General features: G+C 42.8%; 1 protein-coding gene across 2 annotated transcripts in view; it reads left to right on the forward strand.

Annotated features, from left to right (window-relative positions):
• PDE3A (phosphodiesterase 3A) overlaps positions 1–22,901 on the forward strand; it is a 377,696-nt gene that overhangs the window by 233,294 nt on the left and 121,501 nt on the right. Inside the window, exon 2 of one of the 2 annotated variants that reach the window (XM_054036366.1) lies at positions 13,158–13,208. In XM_054036366.1, the coding sequence (XP_053892341.1) occupies positions 13,158–13,208 (51 nt within the window). Of the gene's footprint in view, positions 1–13,157; positions 13,209–18,722; positions 18,794–22,901 lie in introns of those variants that run through there. The other variant, XM_054036368.1, reaches the window with a different exon arrangement.

Below are 22,901 nucleotides of genomic sequence, written 5' to 3' on the forward strand. Positions count from 1 at the left end.
ACAACAGCAGACATAATACTCTGTTAGTATCTATATCCAGTGAATACATACCATAGTGGGCAGCTCTCATTGTGCACTTTATTATGTTGTATAAAAATACTTTTTATATTTTCATATCTTCAGAGCGAAAGCCGGTGGAAAGTGTTGTCCTTATTCTACAGATGGGGAAACACAAATACGTTAAGGCTATTGGTTGGTCAAGATGAAAACATGGGGCTTCTTCCCATGTGTAGTGGTTACATCCCCATATCCAGACATGTTGGTGGGTACTACCCAAGTTAGAGAGAGCTCAAATTGTGACCTACCTGTTAAAAAGAGAGGTTTCTAGGCACTAAAATCCTACCTTTAGCCTCCTTTTTTTTAGTCATTTAGAATCCTCCTTCCATGCTATAGATTGATTTACAGTCTTTTATGAAACACTAAACTTTACTACTCTTTACTGGTGTTCAGAAGTACACCTCTACCCCGATATAACGCAACCCAACATAACACAAATTTGGATATAACGCAGTAAAGCAGCGCTCTGGGGGAGCGGGGCTGCGCACTCCGGTGGATCAAATCAAGTTCGATATAACGCGGTTTCACCTATAACACAGTAAGATTGTTTGGCTCCCAAGGACAGCATTATATCGGGGTAGAGGTGTACTTAAACAAAGCAACTCCTCATTTCCTCTGATAGAGCTCCATCAGGATGTAAGAATTGCTGCTTAAATAAACCAGTTTGCACTTTCAAAATGCTGCATTATACCATTTCCTAAAAATGTAAGTGAAATCTCCTGATTTTTGTTAAACTTGTAGAAATAGTGAATTTGGGGGCACATTAGTCTGGCATAAGTGCTTTTCTGGTGTTCTGCGTGTTGTGTTCTAGCACTCACTGATTACCCATTGAAAGGAAATCTTTTCAAGCTTCGGAACTTACTGAACGAAGTGTGGCATGCAGAGGTAAACAATGCGGTAGCTAGTAAATTGGACCATTATAGAAAAACGTGTTGTGCTTGCAAAGGTTATGTGGAAGGTTGTGTTACAGCTACTGTATTTGTGTGTGCTTATAAAACCCAAAGCTCTGGAACAAGAGTGATTTCCCCTCCCCCCCCCCGCCCCCCCGCGCTTTCATATGCTATGGGCCACTGCAGATGTGAACAAGAATGTTATAGCTTGACAGGAAAAAAAGTCGTTATTCTGTATTTTGATGAACTGAAGTTTAATGCAAACCAGATTTCTGTAGGTTATAAAAGAAGAAATGTTGATTCTGTAGGCACGACTTCTAAGAATATAAGTTTATTGCTGTGCTTGAAAACAGACTGGAATTGTAGAAGTCTCTTCTTGTCCTGGAATTCTTATTTCATGTCAGCAGGTTACACCACAGTGTTAATTCAGTAAAATGTGCTAATATAATACATGCTCAGGGTGCAGTGTGAGAACAATGTTTGTTAAGTTTGCCTTGCATTAGGGAGCCTATCGTGGCAACAGCAAAAAACATTCATGCCAGATTTCATGAAGACACATTTGTCGAGAAATGAAATGAAAAGCATATGGGTTCTGTAGTTTGCTACTAGGAGCTATGGTAGTTTGCTAATAAAATTGGTGCCAAACCATTGCTGGCGTAAGCAGGGGTAATTCCAATGTTTTCAGTGAACTCATGGCTACTTACTTCACCGGTGAATTTGGCCCCCTCCTTCAGTAAACAACTTTAATAGTTCTATTGTGAGAGAATTAAAAAAAAACCCAAAAAACTAGCTATTGTAATGAATAATCTGGGTCCTTACTTGGCACAGTGTAAACCCTCAGTGTAATTTCCAACTAGCAAAGGACTCTCTAATCCCTCCAGCACATGAAAAGGAATAATACCAAAGATCATGGGGGACTTGGCTCAGTAGGAAGTGGGAGGCTGCCTATGAGCAAGAGTAGCAAGCCAAAGTACTGGCTGCGGAAATAAGGCAAAAAGTTTAGTAGCTGGGACTGAGTGCTAGAGTTAGGCCAGTGGTTCCTGGCAAGGGAGCCAGTGGTCGTGATGGCTGATGGATAGTCCGAAGTGGCTGTACGGACTGGTCTGAAAAAAGGTGCTGGACAAAACGACTGGACTCAGGACGGGGATTCTGCAAACCAGTGCATGATTGCCTACGGGAGAGGAGTGGCCTGGACTAAGTATCCCTCGCACTAGGCCAGAAGAGTGCCACTTTTGTATTCTGGCACTGAGCTGCCCAAAGAGTGTGGATTGGGAACTGCTGTGTGTTGTGTTTTCCTCTTTTAATTTGGAAATGTTAAAAGCAGTTGTGCCTAGGGCAATTGCACTGTTCATTTTTGACAGCCCTAGTAAAGCAATCCTTTAGTTATTCATCAGGCTCTGAATATTTGTGGGACCCCACCTGGGACTAGAGGCTGAAGGGCCTAACTCTGTGAGTGCCTACGGCATGTGCCTCTGAACTATAGTACACTCCCTATGCTCCTGAACATCTAGGGAACTAGTGTACATAGCACTTCTTTGCCATACCCTGTATTTGGATCAGTTACACTGGTTTTTTTTCTTATACATCAGAAATATTTATTTTTCTTTTAAAGTTTGTTGATAGGGGGTAGCAGATAAAAGAACCTCTCGCCATATTTGTGGCAACAAATGCTAGACTTCCACTCTATTTCCAGTTGCATCAGCCACGTAGACTTTTTGAAGCCCCAGTCCTGCAAAGACTTATGCACCTGTTTAACGTTAGGCACTAGAAGTGCAGCTCAGTTGTTTTCAGTGAGACTATTCACAGTGTCTAAAGTTAAGGATTTGCAGGATTGAGACACTAAATACTTTATAGCATTTAAAATAAGCAGCAAAAAGGGAGAAAAACTAACAGGTGTCAAAAAAGGTATGGTTTCAGATGAGATTTTAAAATAGATGAACCATGGAGGAGGAAGAGAGACTCAGGAAGGCTGTTTTAGACACAAGGAGCTGCAGTGAGACGGTTCTTGCATCACCAGCTGCAAAATTATGAGATGGGACAAAGAAGAATCCAGGACGAAAGAGGCCAGTATGAGGAAAGTAGAGGGAACAGGAGGGAGGTGTGGAAAGAACAGGTTCTATGCAGTACAAACGTTTAAAATAAGTCGAAACAAAAAGGGCAGTTTCCTAGAGGAACATGAAAAAAATGGGGAGCCATTGGAAATATTTGAGGACAAGTATAAGTGGACAAATTTCTTGTCCATTTCAGAAAGCAGGCAGCTTCTTTCCATAAGTGCTAGAGTCTGGGGAGTTGACTCAAGGCACTAGAGTAGGGAGTTCAAGGTACAGTAACTCCTCACTTAATGTTGTAGTTATGTTCTTGAAAAATGCAACTTTAAGCGAAACGATGTTAAGCAAATCCAATTTCCCCATAAGAATTAATGTAACTGGGGGGGTTAGGTTCCAGGGAAATTTTTTTCACTAGACAAAAAACTATGTATTATATAGATATACACACAATATACGTTTTAAACAAACAATTTAATACTGTTCATAACTATGATGATTGTGAAGCTTGGTTGAGGTGGTGAAATCAGAGGGTGGAAGAGGGTGGGATATTTTCCAGGGAATGCCTTGCTGTTAAATCAGTGGTTCTCAAACTTCTGTACTGGTCACCCCTTTCACATAGGAAGCCTCAGAGTGCGACCCCCCGCCCATATAAATTAAAAATACTTTTTAATATATTTAACACCATTATAAATGCTGGAGGCAAAGCAGGGCTTGGGGTGGAGGCTGACTGCTCGCGACACCCCCATGTAATAACCTTGTGACCCCGTGAGGGGTCCCGACCCCCAGTTTGAGAACCCCTTTGCTAAATGATGAACTAGCACTCGGCAGAGCCCTCAAGGGTTAACACGTTGTTAATGTAGCCTCTCAGTCAAGGGGAGACAGCATAGCAGAGACAGACACACACCTTGTGTGGGGGAGAGAGAGAGAGATGCACACTGCCCCTTTAAGTAAGCTGACCCACTCTTAAGTGCATTGTCTTGGTTCAGGAAGTTGAAACAGCAGCTGCTACCCCAGGCTCTCTCTGTCTGTGTCCCCTCCCTGCTCTATATGGAGAAGAAGGGGTAAGCAGGGTATAGGAGGAGGGGGAAGGGGAACACCCTGACATTAGCCCTCCTCTCTTCCCCCCCTGCACAGCAAGCAGGAGGCTCAGGGAGCAGCTCCAAGGCAGAGGGCAGGAGCAGCACATGGCAGTGGGGGGAGGGACAGCTGCAATTGGGTGGCTGCAGCACAGGGAACTTAGGGGAGCAGGGAGCCGATAGGGTGGCTGTCAGTCCTCCCTGGTTCCAAGCCCCCACCAGCTAGCTGCAACAGGCTGCTCTTCTTGCAAGCAGTGGACAAAGCAGGCGGCTGCCAAATGACGTTAGAGGGGAGCATTGCACAACTTTAAACGAGCATGTTCCCTAATTGATCAGCAACATAACAACGAAACAACTTTAACTGGGACGACTTTAAGTGAGGAGTTACTGTATAGATGAGGGTTTCACCGGAAGCAGGGTTGCGGAAGCAGGGTTGAGGAACAATATGCTTGGGTAGATGACCTCTTTGTAGCTTTTAAACTATCAGTTTTCCATTGAGATATCAACATCCAGGCTCTGTTTAATACAGTAATAAACAAGCATAACAATAAGGAGCAACAAATGGTGAAAACTGGCAAAGCAAGCATTTTCAGTAACAAAGTAAGTGGAACAGAAAAGTATTTTCAATAAAACTAGGGAGTCAGCAGAAAGGCTATATCAGTTCTAATTTCCCTCTCTCTCACTATGCAAGTAGGTGTTGTCTGAATTGCAACCCAGAACGTGACCAGTGAGAGGTTGTCACTGTTGTCCTGTAACCATGAGTCCCTTAAAATGCTCGGTTGGTGTAGCTCCCTGTCTGAACACTCCCAGCCAGCATAGAAGCATGCACTGCTCTTCTTCGAGTGCTTGCTCCCATCAATTCCAAATAGGTGTGTGCATGCCGTGTGCACAGTTCTCTGGAAGGTTTTTCCCCTAGCACCACCCGTCAGGTCAGCTCTGGAGCCCCCGGGAGTCGTGCCTTCATGGCGCCCCATATAGGGCCCTGCCAACCCGCACTGACAGGTCTGCACACCCCTGGCCACGGTGTCACGGCAGCGGTCCCGAGGCCCCAAACGATTCAGAGGCCACCAGTGCAGTCCAGCGGCAAGCCGGCTATGAATCGGCAATGATGTACATTGCCCCAGCACTGATCCCCAGAACCGACGGGCATGACGCCATCGTGGTCCCCGTGCGCGGACTCATTGGAGTCCGCATCGGACACTGACTCATATGTGTCCTAGAGAAGCCAACACCGTAGCTGCCGGCACTCCTAGACAGCGGGGCTGACCCAAACTTTCCCCCAGGTACTGTGGCCACCACAATGGCAGGTACCGTCTCAGATGCTGAACCAGTAGCCCTTCTGGATTCCATGGGCTTACCACCAGTCCCAGGGGTCTGTTTGAGAGAAGGACTGCATCTAGGGCCAGGGATTTCTTCTGGGCATCAGCCACCGTTACCACTCGAGCACCTCAATCAGTACGTGTCCGGCACCGCAGCTACACTTAGTACCATAGCTGGTACCGGGGCCAGCATCGAAGTTGACTCCGACTTTGGGGAAGAGCTGTAGCCTTTTGAGGAGCCGGATGGCCAGGAGGGGACCTCCCATATTCCAGGCTCCTCATACTCATCTCCATATGAGGCAGTGGCAGGATCATCCTCAGGGCCTCCCCTTCCCAACAACCCAGCCCACCTTGAACTTCTGAGGCGGGTCACTCAGAACCTCAGGATACAGATGGAGGAGGTCACTGAGGTGTCAGACCCAATGATGGACATTTTATCCCCAGCAGGACCCAACAGGGTGGCCCTTGCCCTGATAAAGACTATTTAGGAAAACACAAAAACTCATTGGCAAACACCATCCTCTATGGGCCCTACAGCTAAGGGAGTCAAGAGAAAGTACTTTGTGTCCTCCAAGGGCTACAGATACTTGTTTACTCACCCCCCGCCGGACTTGTTAGTAGTGGCGACCATTAACGCAAGGGAGAGGCAAGGGCAGCAATGGCCTACTCCTCAAGCTAAGGCCGCAAAGAAGCTGGACCTCTTCGGGAGGAAGATATACTCCACTGGAAGGCTCCACTTCATATCGCAAACCAGCAAGCAGTCCTTAACCGTTATAACTTCTAGTCATGGGACGCAATGTCCAAATTCTCGGACCTTGTCCCACCAGATTCTAAGCCGGAATTCTCGGCTCTCATGGACCAAGATGTCGCTGCAAGCGGCGTTAAACTCAGCGGACTCTGCAACATGGACGATGTCTCCCGGCATCGCAATGCGCTGTTGCTCATGGTTGCATACCAACCGCTCAACTGGATCCTCCTTTCCCAATTTTGGAACATCTGCCCCATTTCTATCGAGCATGGTCCCATATCACCTCCAACCATTGGGTCCTCTGCACGATAGAGATGGGATATTCTCTCCAATTTTCCTTGCCCCCCCTCCGTCTTGCACAACATGCAAGGCTCAGACTTTAGACCTCTCCAAGCTTGGTTGGCATCGGTGTATCGACCAAGTAGGCACAGTCTAGACATGATGGTTACCCTTCCACTGGAGGTTCTCAAGTGTCTTCACTGGTGGCTCGACCCTCACTTGGTGTGCACTGGGGTCGCATTTTCCAAACCCCGTCCATCCCTATATCTGCCACTGACGCCTCGGCCATGGGGTGGGGGGGGCACATCTTGGGGAGCACAGAACTCAGGGCCGCTGGTCTCAGGAGGAACTGATGCTTAACATCAATGTAAGGGAGCTCAGAGCGGTCCGGCTGACATGTCAGGCCTTTCGGCCTCTCCTGGAGGGCATGTGCATATCTGTCCTGACAGACAATACAACAGCGATGTTTTATACCAACAGACAAGGGGGAGCATGCTCCTCTCCCCTGTGTCAGGAAGCCCTCATGCTCTGGGAGTTCTGCATAGCACACTCCATACTTTTGAAAGCATCCTATTTTCCAGGGTCGCACAACAAACTAGCAGACCACCTCAGCAGGTCTGTTCACAATCACAAGGGGTCTCTCTGCCCAGATGTAATAAACAATATCTTCCAGGAGTGGGGAATTCCCCAGATCAATCTGTTCGCCACAAGGGCTAACAGGAAGTGCCTAATTCTGCTCCTTCCTGAACCACAGCCCGGATTCATCGGCAGACATGGAAGGACTGCCTGCTCTACGCATTCCCTCCTATACCGCTGATGCACAAGGTCCTCCTCAAAATCTGGAGCGACGGAACCTCGGTGATCCTGGTGGCACCAGCCTGGCTACGTCAGTATTGGTATACCAGGCTACTGGAGCTATCACTGGATACTCCAATCGCTCTACTGCTAGTTCCGGACCTCATCACTCAGCATCATGGAAGGCTTCAACACCCCAATCTCGAGTCTCTCCAGCTCACGGCTTGGAAGCTGCGTGGTTGAATCCGCTAGAGCTCACATGCTCAGACCCCGTTAAGGAGGTTCTTCTGGGTAATAGAAAACCTTCAACCAGAGCAACTTACCTGGCCAAGTGGAAGAGATTTGCAATTTGGTGCTCGCAGAGTCATATCCCTCCAACACAATCGTTGGTCCCCTTTATTATTGGACTGCCTCCGAAAGTTGAAACAGCAGAGCTTGTCTCATTCCTCGATAATGGTTCACTTGGCTGCCATCTCAGCTTTTCACCCAGGAGAGCATGAACGCACCATCTTCAGTAACAAAATAGTGCGGCAATTCTTCAAGGGGTTGAACGGATTATATCCTCATATTCGGCGGCCCACTCCCACGTAGGACCTTAACTTGGTACTTTATAGGCTGATGGGTCCCCCGTTTGAGCCCCTAACAACGTGATCACTTCTCTACCTTTCCTATAAGATGGCCTTTTTGGTTGCAATAACATCACCCAGAAGGGTGTCTGAGCTCAAGGCTCTCACACCCAACCTTCCGTGTACCATTTTCTACAAAGATAAGGTGCAACTGTGACCCCACCCAGCGTTCCTCCCAAAGATGGTCTCGAATTTCCACGTCAATCAAGACCTGTTTCTTACGGTCTTTTTTCCGAAACCTTGTGCCAATAGCCATGAGCAGAGACTCCATTCCCTGGATGTGTGGGATGCATTGGCCTTTTATATTGAACAAACTAAGCCAATCCGTAAGTCGAACCAACTGTTTGTTGCTGTGGCAGACAGGATGAAAGGCCTCTCAGTGTCCACGCAAAGAATATCGTCATGGATCACATCCTGTATCGGGGTTTGTTACAACCTCACTAAGGTCCCTGTCCTTGCTCTGACTGCACGCTCCACCAGAGCTCAGGTGTCTTCAGTGGCCTTCCTGGCCCAGGTACTGATCCAAGAGATATGTAGGGTGGCTACATGGTCACCTTCACTTCACATTATGCCATCACCCAGCACCCCAGGGATGATGCAGTGTTCAGCAGGGCGGTGCTTCAATCAGTGATTCCATAAACTCCGACCCCACCTCCTAGGTAAGGCTTGGGAGTCACCTAATTGGAATCAATATGAGCAAGCACTCGAATAAAAAAAAATGGTTAGTCACTGTGACGGGTTGGATCACAGAAATCCCCTTTGGGACTGCCACCTGATGTGACTAGACTACCTATGAGCCCGTTTTCCCTGCCAGCTTGGGACTTCAGTACCTTGCCTTGTTTGAGCCAGACACGCTTGCCTGCTGCAAACACAGATCCAAGTCTAAACCACGTCCCCCACAAGCTGCAGGGTTAACTGAAAACAGCTTAAGAAGTGCTACTGTCTCCAGCACTCAGATACCCAACTCCCAGTGGGGTTCAAACCCCAAATAAATCTGTTTTACCTGGTATAAAACTTATACAGGGTAAACTCATAAATTGTTTGCCCTCTATAACACTGATAGAGAGGTATGCACAGCTGTTTGCCCTCCCCCAGTTATTAATACATACTCTGGGTTAATTAATAAGTAAAACGTGATTTTATTAAATACAAAAAGTAGGATTTAAGTGATTCCAGGTAATAGCAGATGGAACAAAGTGAAATACCAAGCAAAATAAAATAAAACACACAAGTTTAAGCCTAATACAGTAAGAAAGTGATTACAGATGAAGTCTCACCCTCAGAGATGTTCCAATAAGCTTCTTTTACAGACTAGCCTCCTTCTAGTCTGGGTCCAGCAATCATTCACACCCCCGTAGTTACTGTCCTTTGTTCCAGTTTCTTTCAGGTATCCTTTGGGGGTGGAGAGGCTACCTCTTTAGCCAGCTAAAGACAAAATGGAGGGGTATCCAAGGGTTTATATAGTTTCTCTCTTGTGGATGGAAACCGCCCTCTCCCCCTCTGTAGAATCACAGCTCAACATGGAGTTTTAGAATCACATGCACAAGTCACATGTCCATGCATGTCTCAGTTGTCTACAGGCCAAGCCGAAAGCTCAGATGTGGATCGGCGTGTCTCAAGGTCCATTGTTAACCAAGTACTTCCATTTACTTGAATAACCCCTTCATGCTGTGTTGACCAAATTTGCCTTAAGTGCTTTCTACAGCAAATACTTTAAATACAAGCATAGAGCCAGCACTCATAATTTCAGATATAAAAATGATACATGCATAAGAATAGGATGAATACATTCAGTAGAACATGACCTTTGCAAAGATGTTACATGCCATATGTAGCATAACACATATTCCAGTTATGTCATATTTACATTCATAAGCATATTTCTATAAAGCATTATGGGGTGCAACATCACCACTCACCTTCTCGTAACTGTTGTTCTTCAAGATGTGTTGTTCATATCCATTCCAAACCCACCCACCTTCCCCTCTGTCAGAATATCTGGCAAGAAGGAACTGGAGAGGTGGCAGGTCGGAAAGGCCCCATATGGAGAACTAGAAAAGCATGAATCCAGGGGGCTCCATAGCCGATCCAACGGGTGTTGCTAGGGGAAAAACCTCCTGGTGAACTGCGCACACACCTAATTGGAATCGATATGATCAACACATCTCGAAGAACAACAGTTACAAGAAGGTGAGTAACCGTTTTATTGTCTGTGTGATAAGCAGCCCTGGTTCAGCAACTCCGACTCCAGCAGCCTACTTGTTTACACCATAGTCACACTCTGATCTCCACTAGCCTTGGTTATTACTACCCAAGTGACCCCTAATGCACCCCCCAGTCCCAAATTTCCCCAAAACAGTCTTCCCTGAGATGTCCAGCCCTCTGCGGGAACATTCCAAGGAGTAATAAGGTTAATTGCTCCTTTAAAGAGACAAAAAACAGCAGCTTGTTGCTTTAACTAGCATTAATAATCACTTCACGTCAAACACAGCACTGGGCTGATATAGAATAAAAGTAAAACAAGTTTATTTAATCAGAGGGGTTTTAAGTGAGTTTTTTTTAAGTATAAGGAATAAAGTCAGAAATGGTTACGAACACATACAAGTAGAAAATGTTTTCTAGTGACTAAAACTTAACAAAACTACAGTCTTGTTCAAGGTAATATTCTTCCCACATCTCCTTCCAGCAAGATGGCTGACCACCTCCTTGGTCAGGTTTTCTTACAAAGTGCCAAGTGAAAGGTAACTTGGGGTTTTGTCCCTCTCTTTTATAGTTCACTGAACTTTTGAAATGTATTCTTCTCAAAGTTCCATGCTCCTACTGCGAGAAAAGGAGCTATGGAGTCTGATGGAGAAGGTTCCATGCTGGTTTTTTCCCACCTGGTACTTTTTACAATACAAATTGAACTGTCGCTGCAGCCTCAGATATGCTAATAAATGACTGAGGTTGCCAATTCCGCTCTACTTCGTGCAGATACAGCCTCAACTGGAGTACTGTGTTCAGTTCTGGGCACCACATTTCAGGAAAGCTGTGGACAACAAAAATGATTAAAGGTGTAGAAAACATGACCTATGAGGGAAGATTGAAAAAATTGGGTTTGTTTAGTCTGGAGAAGAGAAGACTGTGAGGGGACATAACAATTTTCAAGAACATAAAAGTTTGTTACAAGGAGGAGGGAGAAAAATTGTCCTCAACCTCTGAAGACAGGACAAGAAGCTGTGGACTTAAATTGCAGCAACAGCAGTTTAGGTTGGACATTAGGAAAAACTTCCTGTCGGGAAGGGAAATGGACTAGATGACTTTTTGAAGTCACTCCTAGTCCTACAATTTTGTGATTGAACCTGGATGGGGCATTGACCTTTCCTTTGACTGGGGGAAAAAAAAAACTGTTTACCCACTCCCCAGACTTTTCTGTTTCAAACATGTTAGTAACCTATTACAGAGGGAATTCGTAACTTCACATATAAAGTTAACATGTATTTTACAATGATATTAATAACCAGTGTGGTGGTGCTTTCCTATGATACCTCAAGACTTATATTGTACAAATGTTACTGCAAAAGTGTGTCGGGTGTGAATACAGGGGTGCCTCGGGTCACAGAATTTTCTACCTTTTCTTGACCTATATATGCTATCTATCATTTATTAGATGTCTGTTCAAAATATTAGGTGTTATACAATTAGAGAGGAAGCCGGACGAGATATAGGCTAAATGATATAAATAGAGGAGGGGAAGGGGATGCAACCTACAAACAAAATGATCTTTTTTTACATATATATTCTGTTTTCCTCCTGTTTTTTTCTTCCTCCCCAATTGCCCTTTGACCTAGTCATTGCTAGTTGTTTTTTATTTTATTTTTATGTATTTATTTCAAGATTTTATGTATTTCATATATAAACTGCCCTTCTCAGCTACCTAGCCTGCATGTCTGCCCAGCAATCATGGAAGTCTTCCTATACCCCTGTTCTTCAGGGGAATGCCTTCAAAGAACGCTTTCTCTGTCCCAGTCATCATCATCGAGTAACTAAATTCAAGTTTTAATGAAAAGGGTCAAGATGGGTCAGACCTTGCAATTTGCATTGTTTCTGATTATGGAGCAGTCATCTGTATGAATGTTTTATCTCAAACTGTTGGGGGAAAGAACTACATATGATGGGGGGTCATGAAGGAAGCAACAGGAAGGAACAATTGGAACAGATGAGAATTTGTGTGTGTGTGTGTGTGTGTGTGTAGCTTTTCCTTCTTCTAAAGAGCAGCTTAAATGCTTTTTATCTTGTGATCAGAGTTTCCAGTGCACATATAGCAAGAAGCATGGACTGTAAAATTTAGTTGTGTTAGTGCTGAACCAAGTATGTGCATTCTGGTTGTACCATCCTTTCCTTTGGGAAGGCACATGGAGAGAGGGAGAAATTGGGACATGAAGACAAGAGCAAGGAAAGGAATTTGGGATAATTAGTAATGAGTTGACTCACTTTATATTCATCCTCATAGGTTCATGTTGTTGTTGTTTGTATATTTGAATAAAGTTATGTTTGTATGAGTAGCAAAGACTAATTGCTCTTGTTTTCTTGGTCTTTGCCCATTTGCTACCCTTAGGGATGCTCATACAATCCCACGGAACTCAATGCAATCCCATGTCCGGTGGCTGCACCTACGTCAGTGCAATCTCATGAAGAGTAACTTGCATGTTTGTAACTGAGTGTAGAGTTTGGCCCACAGAAAATAAGTTAAGCATGAACAATGTTACTTTAGCAGTTGTATACTATCGGAAATCTTAGTTTCAATGATAGATTATGTTTAGAAAACATTGAGCTCTTCTCATCTGTTTCACAAACGACTTTGCCTTTTTTCCCCCCATATAGTGGAGTGATTTTAACTTATTTCCTCTCAGAGAATGTACCCTTTACACCTGATGTAAGATGTACATTGGCATGTCATCAACAGTCACCTCTTCTTGATGATCCAGTTGTTAATATGTAGTAATATCCCTCTTGTCAAGGCCATATTGAACATCTGGCCAAATCTTTATCATTGTGAGTGGGAATTTTATACACAAGCACAGTCTGTTTTGCTTGTATAGAAGCAGATGTGATCTGTCCCTAACAATTTTACACATGCAAAATTAAAGTAATAAGTATAGATACCTTTTTTTAAAAATGGTATACTGGCTAAAATGTATATTTAATTAAACAGGAAAAATAAGCAAACACGTTTAAAAGAAAAACTATATAGAACACCAAAGAACATAACCCTTCCATTTATAGCAAATCAGCAAAACCTATCGCTTACCATAAACTTTGTTTTCTTCTCTTTTTTAGCTCATGGGGCACTCTGAATGGGACCACAAACGAGGGTCCAGAGGATCGCAGGTCAGTTACAGCTGGATTTTTCTCTCGCTGTTCTCTTGTAATTTGGGGTTGGGTGTTTGTTTTTCTGGAATATGTTCCAGAACATATTTGTTGCTTTGTCTGCTGAGCTTGTTCTGCACAGGGCGGAATTTAATAAAATCAGCAACAATATATGCTACGGTTGAGTATTGAAAGGGTAAATTAAGGGCTAAATCCTGTAAACACGCATATTTGAATAGGTTTATTCAAGTGAGTGGGACTATTCACATAAGTAAATTTAGTCATGTGCATGTTTGCAGGAGATGGCCAAAAAGAGTGTAAAATGGTGACAACTTTAATTTAATAGCGGTCATGTTCAAACTGGATAGTCAGGGAACATTCTTGCATTGGCAGGAAGATGGATTAGAAGTGTTCGCATGTCTTTTCTAACTCCAGTGTTTATCTAAATCAGAATATTAAGTTTGTAATGCTGCATTTTCAAATATTGTAGATAATTTTTCTGTTTGCATATGAAATACCATTATAAAGCTCTGTGGTATTCCCCTACAGTACAAGGATAAACCAAATTCATGGTGACATAGAATTTTATGGGAATTGTTCGTAGCCACTTCTTTTACCTTGATTCATCCTAAAGTCAAAGAAATAACAGCAGTTTTGATAATAGTATCATGCTGATAGATAAAAATACATCTATAGAAACCAAGTCATAGGGTTGGTTCTGCTTCAGAAGAGACTGGTGTCTGATGATCAAGAGATTTCCTGTAGGGGCAAAGAACTCTGGTGTTTGAAATTATTTGAGTCAATAACTAAAACCACCACGCTTTAGATCTTCTTTTCATCATTCTGTTATATCAAAGATCATTATACAAATACTAAGATCTAAGCCTAAACCCACTTCATAGAAGTTTCTGTCCCTAAGAAAGTGCCTGCTACTTATTATCTTTACTGGGTTGTAGCAATTGGTGTAGTGAACAGGGTTACCAAACCTTCTGTCCCTCCTCCAAAAATTGCAGAAACATCAGCCTTTTAAATGAGAAATAGACACTTCTGTATGGTCATATATATATCAGTTTTTACAGGGTTCACTACTTTCAATTTGGAAAATAATGTTGTGCGGTTTGTCATTGCTTCTGTTGGTTGTCCAGATAAAAAAATCTAAAAACTTTACCTACAAATTCCAATTAAACTCATCTTCATAGAAAAACAACAGAATTTAAAATTCATTCCAAATCTGTTTTGCACTGCTGTGCTAGGCCTATAAATATGTAATATTTTATAAAACTCTGCTCAAATGCAGATCGGGATTTTAATTATCTGCTCCACCTAATTTGGCAGAAAATTGGTGTTTAGATCCACTGAGTGAATCAAGCAGGCAAATCTTATTCTAACATAGTAACCCAAAGAAATATAAGCCAAGAAAGTCAAAGTTATGACTCACTAATATTCTGGCCTAAGCCTGCACTGTGGCCTACATTTTCAAAAGTGTCTAGTGATTTATGGTGTTTCAATATTTCAGTCCCAAACATGAGACACTTTAAATGGGCATGATGTTCAGGAAACAGGGTTCTGTGTTTTTTGAAAAACAGTCTACTTTAAAGATGTCTCAAGTTTGGAAACCAAAACTTGGCACACTTAAAATCACTAGACTCTCTTGAAAATTTAGGGATATACGTTTATAGTGTTAAGTGCTTCAATCCTAGCAGAAAAGGCCATCGCTTAAGGCAGCAAAATGTTTAGTGTCTCTTTAACACATATCTGCAGGGTTGGATGCAGATTAAAAGTCTGCATTTGGCAGTGCACTGGAGGCTAAATGGATTTCAAAAAGAAGGAGAGGCAGAGGACAGACTGAGCAGTAAACAGACGTCTTGTTGCAGAAAATCAGTAATTCTAGTATCTAGAGCTCTTGGAGTTTTGGGTTTTTTTAAAATAGTGTTCTTTCAGCATAGTGAAGAGGTGACATATTGTCCCTTTATAAGTCAATGGGAATTTTGCCATTGACTTCAATAAGACACAGGCAGAAGGTTGAGAAAGTCAGCTAGCTTTTCCATGTTGCTTCTTCCTGAGGACGGGATGGTTTCCACGGCTTGGCCTAATTTCAGATAGAGAGGACTCTTGGGTGTTTAGTCAGGTTCAAGAAATAGCCATTGTATGGAGACCAGGTGAAACCTTTCCATTGAGTACTCTTAGCAGATGTTGCCCAGGGTGAAACTGTTGCTAAAAAGATTTTGACAAAGTTGTTCAGATTGCATAATGAAGGAAGCAGAGAGGTATTTGTGAGCAGTTATGAGTTACAGGTGAGAAGTTATACATTTTTACCACCTCACTGAACTCAGTACTGGACCTTATTCTGTGTAGGATTCTAACTGGAGCAACACTGTTCCTTTTTCATCTTGAATGACGTTTCAGACAGGCTTCCCTTTTAAAAAGAAAAGTTCTTCAGTGTTCTGTGGTACCAAAACCCTGTAGCTTATAATAATGGTGCTGCAGTGGTTTTGTCTAGTATTGTAGAATACTGAGTATTTTAAAATAAAGGTTTATTCCAGGAGTCCCTGTTTCAGGAACTCACAGATATATAATATAGAAAACTCTTGTCCATTATTTAATTCCTAATACAAAAGAGTCTATTTTGAGATTTCTATTTATTTGGATCAGAGTAATTGTAATAACTTGAATCCTAGCTGGTCAACGTCTAGCTCAGCATAGTGGACTTTAAAACAGAGAGATCACAAAACTCATGCCGCTAGAAGAGTCTCCCATTGTCTGTTAATTCTCCTGGAATAAAGAAGAGAAAGCACTGAACAGGATTTTAGAGCCTTCTTTCTTCAATGAGCACTTGCAAAGTGCCTCGGGGGAGAAGGAAGTGGAACAATTTGCTTGCTATAAAATAAAACTTCAAACTCTCTCCTTCAACCAGGATGTTTCTTCTATTATGAATAAGCAGTTTGTCTCTGGTTTGTGTCTGAAAACTGCAGAAACTATCCAGTAGTGCACTGTACATTTTCTAATAACACACTGGGAAAATGTGTTCATTTTGTGCTGTCTGATTAGGGGGGTTAAACAAAGGGTGAAGGCCTAACTTGAAGTAGTGCAGGATGTCCCAAAAATGCCTCTATGCTTCTGGGAATTCCTGACTCTGAAAAGAGTTTTATCTCCTTACGTGCCGCTGTGGTTGACTGGAATTTAAATGTGTCAAGTACAAGGCTAAACTTCTATGTCACTTAACCTGCTGCAAACTTCCATAGCAGTATCTCATTCCTTTTTCTATTTATTTAATGTATTTATTTATTCTAAGACTCCTTCATCCTTTTGATTGCGATACTGACAAGCTTTACCAATCCTCCAGTTTTTTCCAGTCCCCATTATTGAAATCTGTACCTCCAGCACTACAGCACATGGGGCTCATCTAGTTAAAATGGATTCTAATTTGCTTCATAGAGAGCAGACAGATTGCTATTACAAGAATCATTTGATTTTGATCTTTGAAGGTAACATCTAATGTTAGAAATATTTATTGTAAAACGCTTATTAAATCTCTAGAATCAAAGACGGTAATGCATAAGAAGTTTATTTTTCCCATCCTGTGGTGGTGTTTTGCAAACACCAGGAAATATTGTAAAGTTTTATTTCTTAAATACTGAGTGCAAAAAAATTCAGTGCAACGTTAGAGATCATACATATATACATGCATGCACACAAAATTGAGAAATTCCAAGTTACCCTTCCATGTTATAGAAATTCCTAGTTATGTATCCTGCATTTTCTGTACAGGTCACAAATATTAAGGTACATCCTATCTGTCATGTCTTCCACTGGATCATTCTGTCTCATTCATATCTTATATAAGATCCTCCTGAGGGCATTTTGCGCCAAAAAAATAAAAATTCTGCACACAATATTTTAAAATTCTGCAAAATTCTGCCAATTAATTTGTCAAATAAATGTGGAAGCTCCCGCATAGCATTGGGGAGCACAGGCCACAGGCTGCACAGAGGCGGGAGATCATGGACACAGACTCAGCAGTGAGGCTGCACCGAACCCTGACACAGTGGAAGGCCTGGGCTGCCCCAGAAACACCCCAGGGTCCTGCCCCTCCATGCTAGGTGCAGCAGGTGTGGGCAGGCAGGCTCAGCAAGGCAGGATCCAAGTCTGAAGGGGCTTAGTGTGGGGGGATTCAGGTGTAGGTAGAGAGAGTTCTGTGTGGGGCAATCTGGGTGCGGCCGGCTCAGTGGGGGATCCAGGTGTGGGGGGTTCTGGATGCAATGGTTATAGGACTTTGTAGCAGGGTCCAGGTGAAGATAGTTGGGGCTCAGCAGGGGGGGGTCTGGATGTGGAGGGATCATAGAGGGGGGGTCCAGATGCTGGGGTAGTCTGGATGGATGGGGGTTGGGCGGATGGGGGAGAAGCTCCCTGTACAGTGATTTCCTATCCCTGCATCGATGGGTGCAGGAAGCGTGGGAGGTGAGGGAGTTAGCAGAGCTTCCTACAGCCAGGGGAGAAATCCAGATGCCGTTGGGGAAGAGGAAGTTCCGTTCTCCCCAGCCCAGGACTAGTAGCCGAGCCCAGTGCAGGGTAGGAGCCACCAGCTGGGTCTTCACCAGTCCCACCTCCTGTCCCCCCAATGGTTTACTGCTCTGCCAGCTGCCCTGGGCATCCAAAACTTACTGTTGGGGAGGGTCACATGACCGCTCTTGTGGCTTCCCTTTGCTTCCCCATCAGAAAGTCATTTTTCTGCGTTGAAGCAAAGAAATCTGCAGGGGACATAAATTCTGCGCATGTGCCATGGCGCATAATTGCTCTAGGAGTAATAAGAGAATATATATATAATATGAGCCACTGTGGACTAATGGAATTAATCTTTGTCATTATCTCCCTCTAAGTTAAAAGTGTGACGCCTCCATTAATTATTACCAGCTAAAAAATTGATTGTAATACTTGGCATTTCTAATCCCTTTAGAAGTGTCAAGCACTTTATATACATACATCATTTTAAGGCCATCATATGGATGAGAATTATTTGTTGCTGTCATCAAGCCAAGTTTGGTTTCTTTAATGGGTGGGCGTAATCCCAGGACTCTATGGAACCAAGTGGTCCTTCCTTTCTTAATCTTGTAAAATGATGATAATATAGAGAAAAACACACAAGTCCAGTGTTTTTAATTCACTTTAAATGTAAAAGCTCTCAATTATATATAGCTGAGGTGCTGCGTTTTACCCTTCCAGTTCCTAAGCAACAGCTATTTTCAGATTGAGTGCGTCTGGTGTTGTCTACCTACTTCATGCTTCTGTGAGGTAATTCGTCAGTGGATGCTGGGCTTTCTCGCTATCTCTCCCTATTCTCTTTGTCATGGGACTGTAAGGAGACAGAAAGCTTATAAAACGGGAAATAGCTTGGGCAAAACCAGTATCAACCTTGCAGCTTGCAAAACTTGTATACCTCTAGGAGTTCTGCAGTCTACAGCAATGAAACAAAAGAATCAGAAATAAGGTTCTTGCCATTGGTTTCAAATTCTTAAGAGGGAAGCCTCTAAAGCACACTCAAAATCATGAGCCGGAAATCCTTGTTCTTACTGAAGCGTAGATGGGAGTCCATTCCCGTTACTGATCAGGTACCGTGTACTGGTGCATCTGTTGTGTAATTGTGTCCCCTGGCAATATCACTGTTGATTTGATTATAATGAAGTAACTGTAACTGATATTTCTTCTTAAACAATGAAATCCAATTGTCCATTGCCTGTAGTTTCCATAATGATTAGTGCATCCTAGCATAAGTATTTATAAAGCTGATTTTACAAAAGCATGTGCATGTGCTTCTGAATGTATAGATACGATTGCAGTATGATCGTACCTATTGTATTATGAAGGACAATTTTAAGGAATCAACAGAAATCAGTTGTCTAGCAAAGGTGAGTCTTTAACTAAAGATCTAATGGAAATGTATGTACTAGAAAGACTGGGGATACTGTGAACTGATCATTGATGAAAACATTGTCTATTATAGGTGGGGTCCTTAGTGCATCTGTTATATTATTTTATATGCTGTATCCACTGATTACACATAGACTTAGTGAATTAGCAAAAATTTGATTTTGTTCAGTAACATCTTGCTGGATGTATTATTTCAAAGTTGTTAAAAGGAAGAAAAGTATCTGTGTCTTTAAAATATATAGACCAGAATTTAATGTAGAAATAGTAGGATGTACTCTAGTGCTTGCATCACCACAGATCAGGACTGATTATGGAAGTAAGGTAAGGCTTTTCCCTACTTCCTGCTCCTGATATTCAATGGTTCTGTAATAGCTTTTAATACTCTTATTTGAGATGTAAGGACATTAAAAAGAAGGGCCTTAGAAATAATGCTGGCAATAGACTTACTCCATGCCCCTTTGCAGGCTTAGGTAATAGTTGTGCTGACAGCAAAGTGCATTGTGGGGCATCTCTTGCAATGGGAAACCAGTACTTTGGGGAAAATTCCTGCTTTTTGGGCCTAAGGAACAATGTAGTAACTAAATACTATATGCACATGTTCTGAAATGCCCCTTTACCCTGTGTGCTTGGGTATTCTACAGCTGAATAGTTGAACTGGTGTAATAGTTGAACTACAGTGAACTTGAATAGTTTGGGTTTTGATCTGGTCCTGGATTATTTTCCTCCTTGGCAATTGTAACCCACAATGGCATCACTGCATAGAGATGCATTTAAAACACCTTTATAGATGTATAAGCTGGAGCCTATGAGGTGCTTAGCATTTCTTGTGAGATGTTTGAGTATCCTCTGCTCCCTTAACTTCAACTGTAAGGTTGGGCCCTAAACCACTGAAGAGACCTTAATTTAAAATGACTGGATTTAGGATCAGGCAGAATCTTCACACTTCAGTCCACAATGTAAAATTTTTATGGGATTGTCCCTCGTTGGCTGTGAATTTAAAAGCAGGAACTGATTTTATACGGTGCCATAAAAGCTAAATAAACCAATAATTGATATAGATGTTCATATAGCTATAAACAGTTCAAAGTGATGTACTGTAGAGGTAAGTAAAGTAATCAATAATATTTCCTTAGCTAGAAATGTTCTTTTATAGCAATATAAACAGCAGTAATACCTTCTGTGCTGTTAAATCACTAGCTGAAAATTTGAAGGGTTTATGTCAATGTAGCTAGTGAGGCTTCTCTCTTACCAGCAAGGATTTAGTGTACAGACACACTAACGGCAGCATGCACATGAAGTTCAGTTCCCAATTTGCTATACATGGTCTAGCAGATATAAGCAGTTCCCACAGCTTGACACTCATGCAACACCCCCATCCCAAGCGTTTTGACAGCAAATACATTTTTTAAAGCTTGTGAATATATCCCCTCACTTGTATCTCTTGACAAAGCATGTCAATCATAGGCAATTTTCTTCAAACATAAAGCTGGTGTTTAATTCACTGTTAATTTCTATTCATTATTAATTTAGGAAATACTGCCTCATAGTTATAAAAATCTGTATACCTCTGAAGAGATGTGGCTGCAACAAGGGAATGAGTCAGGATTCCTGGTTTCTGTTTCTGTCTTTAATGCTGGCTTTCTGCAACCATGAGCAATTCGCTTTGACCTCTCTCCATTTGTGCCTTCTTTTTCTCATTTGTAAAACGAGGCAAATATCTCATTCTTAAACTCATTTACTAATATTAGTTGAAGCAGTTGAAATCCCTGGTTGAAAGGGGCTATGGCAAAGTATTATTTGGTCTGATCTTCCAGCCTTAACTCACACAAGTCTTTGTTCTTGTCAGTAGTACCATTGACTTAAATTTTGATTTTGTTAGGACTTGCTGTGTGAGGAGAGGGTCTATTCATGTAAGGGCTCCGGGATTGGGCTCATTGTTGTTAAAGTAACACCTGGTTCTTTCCCTGCACTTTTAAAAAAAAAATTAACATAACTTTTTAGGACCTCATAATCCTATTAAAATCAATAGAAGGTTTACCATTGTCTTCAATGAGCTCTGGATCAGGCATTTGTTGAATGCTTACTATAGAACAGGAAAAGAGGGCAAACAAACTACAGAGTTCACAGTGAGTAACATTATGACATACAGTTTCTTCCTTGTGATGTAGCTGACATTGATAGTGAAACAACATTTAGCTCATAAACAGAAAAATAAATACCATAAATTTTTAAACAAATAAATGTAACAGTCTTTCCCATGTATGAGAGAAATAATTTTCCACCAGTTCCCTATCTCACGCTCCTCCAATAACACACAATTTTCACATTGCAGTTTGTTCTGGGACTTCATCACATGTTTGGGCCTTCATAGGTCAAAAGGCAAATGGTAGAAAACAACCTCTGCCACAGTTATAGCCCAACACAACATACAGCATGGGTAATGGCAAGGCCAGGGCCGTCCATACCCATACACAAAGTACGCAGCTGTGTAGGGCACCAGGAAACTTGGGGCACCAAATTTCCTGATGCCTTGCGTGGCTGCGTGATGCTCCAGCCCCTGCCCCGGCTCTTCCCAAGGCACTCCAACCCTGCTCTGCCCCCACCCCGCCTCTTCCCACCCCTGTGCCACCCCAACCCCGCCCCCACTCCACCCCTTCCCCAAAGCCTCTGCCCCAGCCCCGCCTCTTCCCACCCCTGGGGAGTGCAGAAGGGCAGGGCCTGCACTCACCGGCGGCGGGAAGTGTAGCGGCCCGGCCCCAGCAGTGCTGCCAGTGAGTGCTGGGGGGCGGTTCCCCCCTGTCCTCCAAGCCAGCCCCGCCCCCCCACGCAGCCGCCTGGGGCCAGCCCTCTGCACCCCCGTGGAGGCCTGCCCCCCCCCTAGAGGGTGGGCTGTGTAGGGCCCCAGAATAGCTAGGGGCAGCCCTGGGCAAGACTGACAAAAATCACAATGGAGAATATTCAGAGATTTTTTTTTTATTATTTTTTTTTTTTACACATTATAACAAGCTGTGGACTTTCTGAAGCTGATTGACAACGAGTTGTTACTAAGCAGAGGATGATCTTCCCTGGTGCCATATTTGTTTCTGTACTCTGTAATTAAGAGGGAAACTGTTCTAGTTAAGTATAGTTGCAGCAGCATATGCAATCTCTCTATATCATTTCACCTCATAACATTTTGATAAAATCATCTTTAATGTCAAAGGATCCTAAATCTCTAAGGTGAAGCTACTGAAAGAGTGAAGGGTGACAATCTAAAATACAGTACATAAGTGGGAGATTAACATTTGTAACCGAACACCTGGGACAAAACCCTCCTCTTATTAATAAGCGCCATGAGATCTTTTATTTGCGTATAGTGCAGTAGGTTGTGGTTTTAAAGTTCATTTTAAAAACTACCACAAAAAGAATAATGTGGCTCTACTTTTGAAAGATTAAGGGCTAAGAATTTTCTATTTAGACACCTAAATAATTGCCTGATATTTCAAAAGTGCTGACTTCCCATCATCTTGTGAAATAAGTGCACTTTGGGGAGAGTGTTGAAGGAGGTCAGAGTAGAAGCATGTCAGGAAGAGAGTGCCAGGTATCCTGCAGTGGCTGTGTGAGAGAACCACCAGAGACAAGAATGGGGCGAAAAATTGATGAAGGGATAGTTACTTTGTGGCTTAGACCTGGGACACAGGTAGAAGAGTGGTGTGCGTGCCTCTTATGGAAAACTTCTAGACAACTTAATAGAAAAATGTTTTTCTTTTTTTTCCTTTGACCTTACAGAATTTACTAGAGAATCATACC

Source organism: Malaclemys terrapin, chromosome 1 (genome assembly GCF_027887155.1).
Source record: "Malaclemys terrapin pileata isolate rMalTer1 chromosome 1, rMalTer1.hap1, whole genome shotgun sequence".
NCBI lineage: Eukaryota > Metazoa > Chordata > Testudines > Emydidae > Malaclemys > Malaclemys terrapin.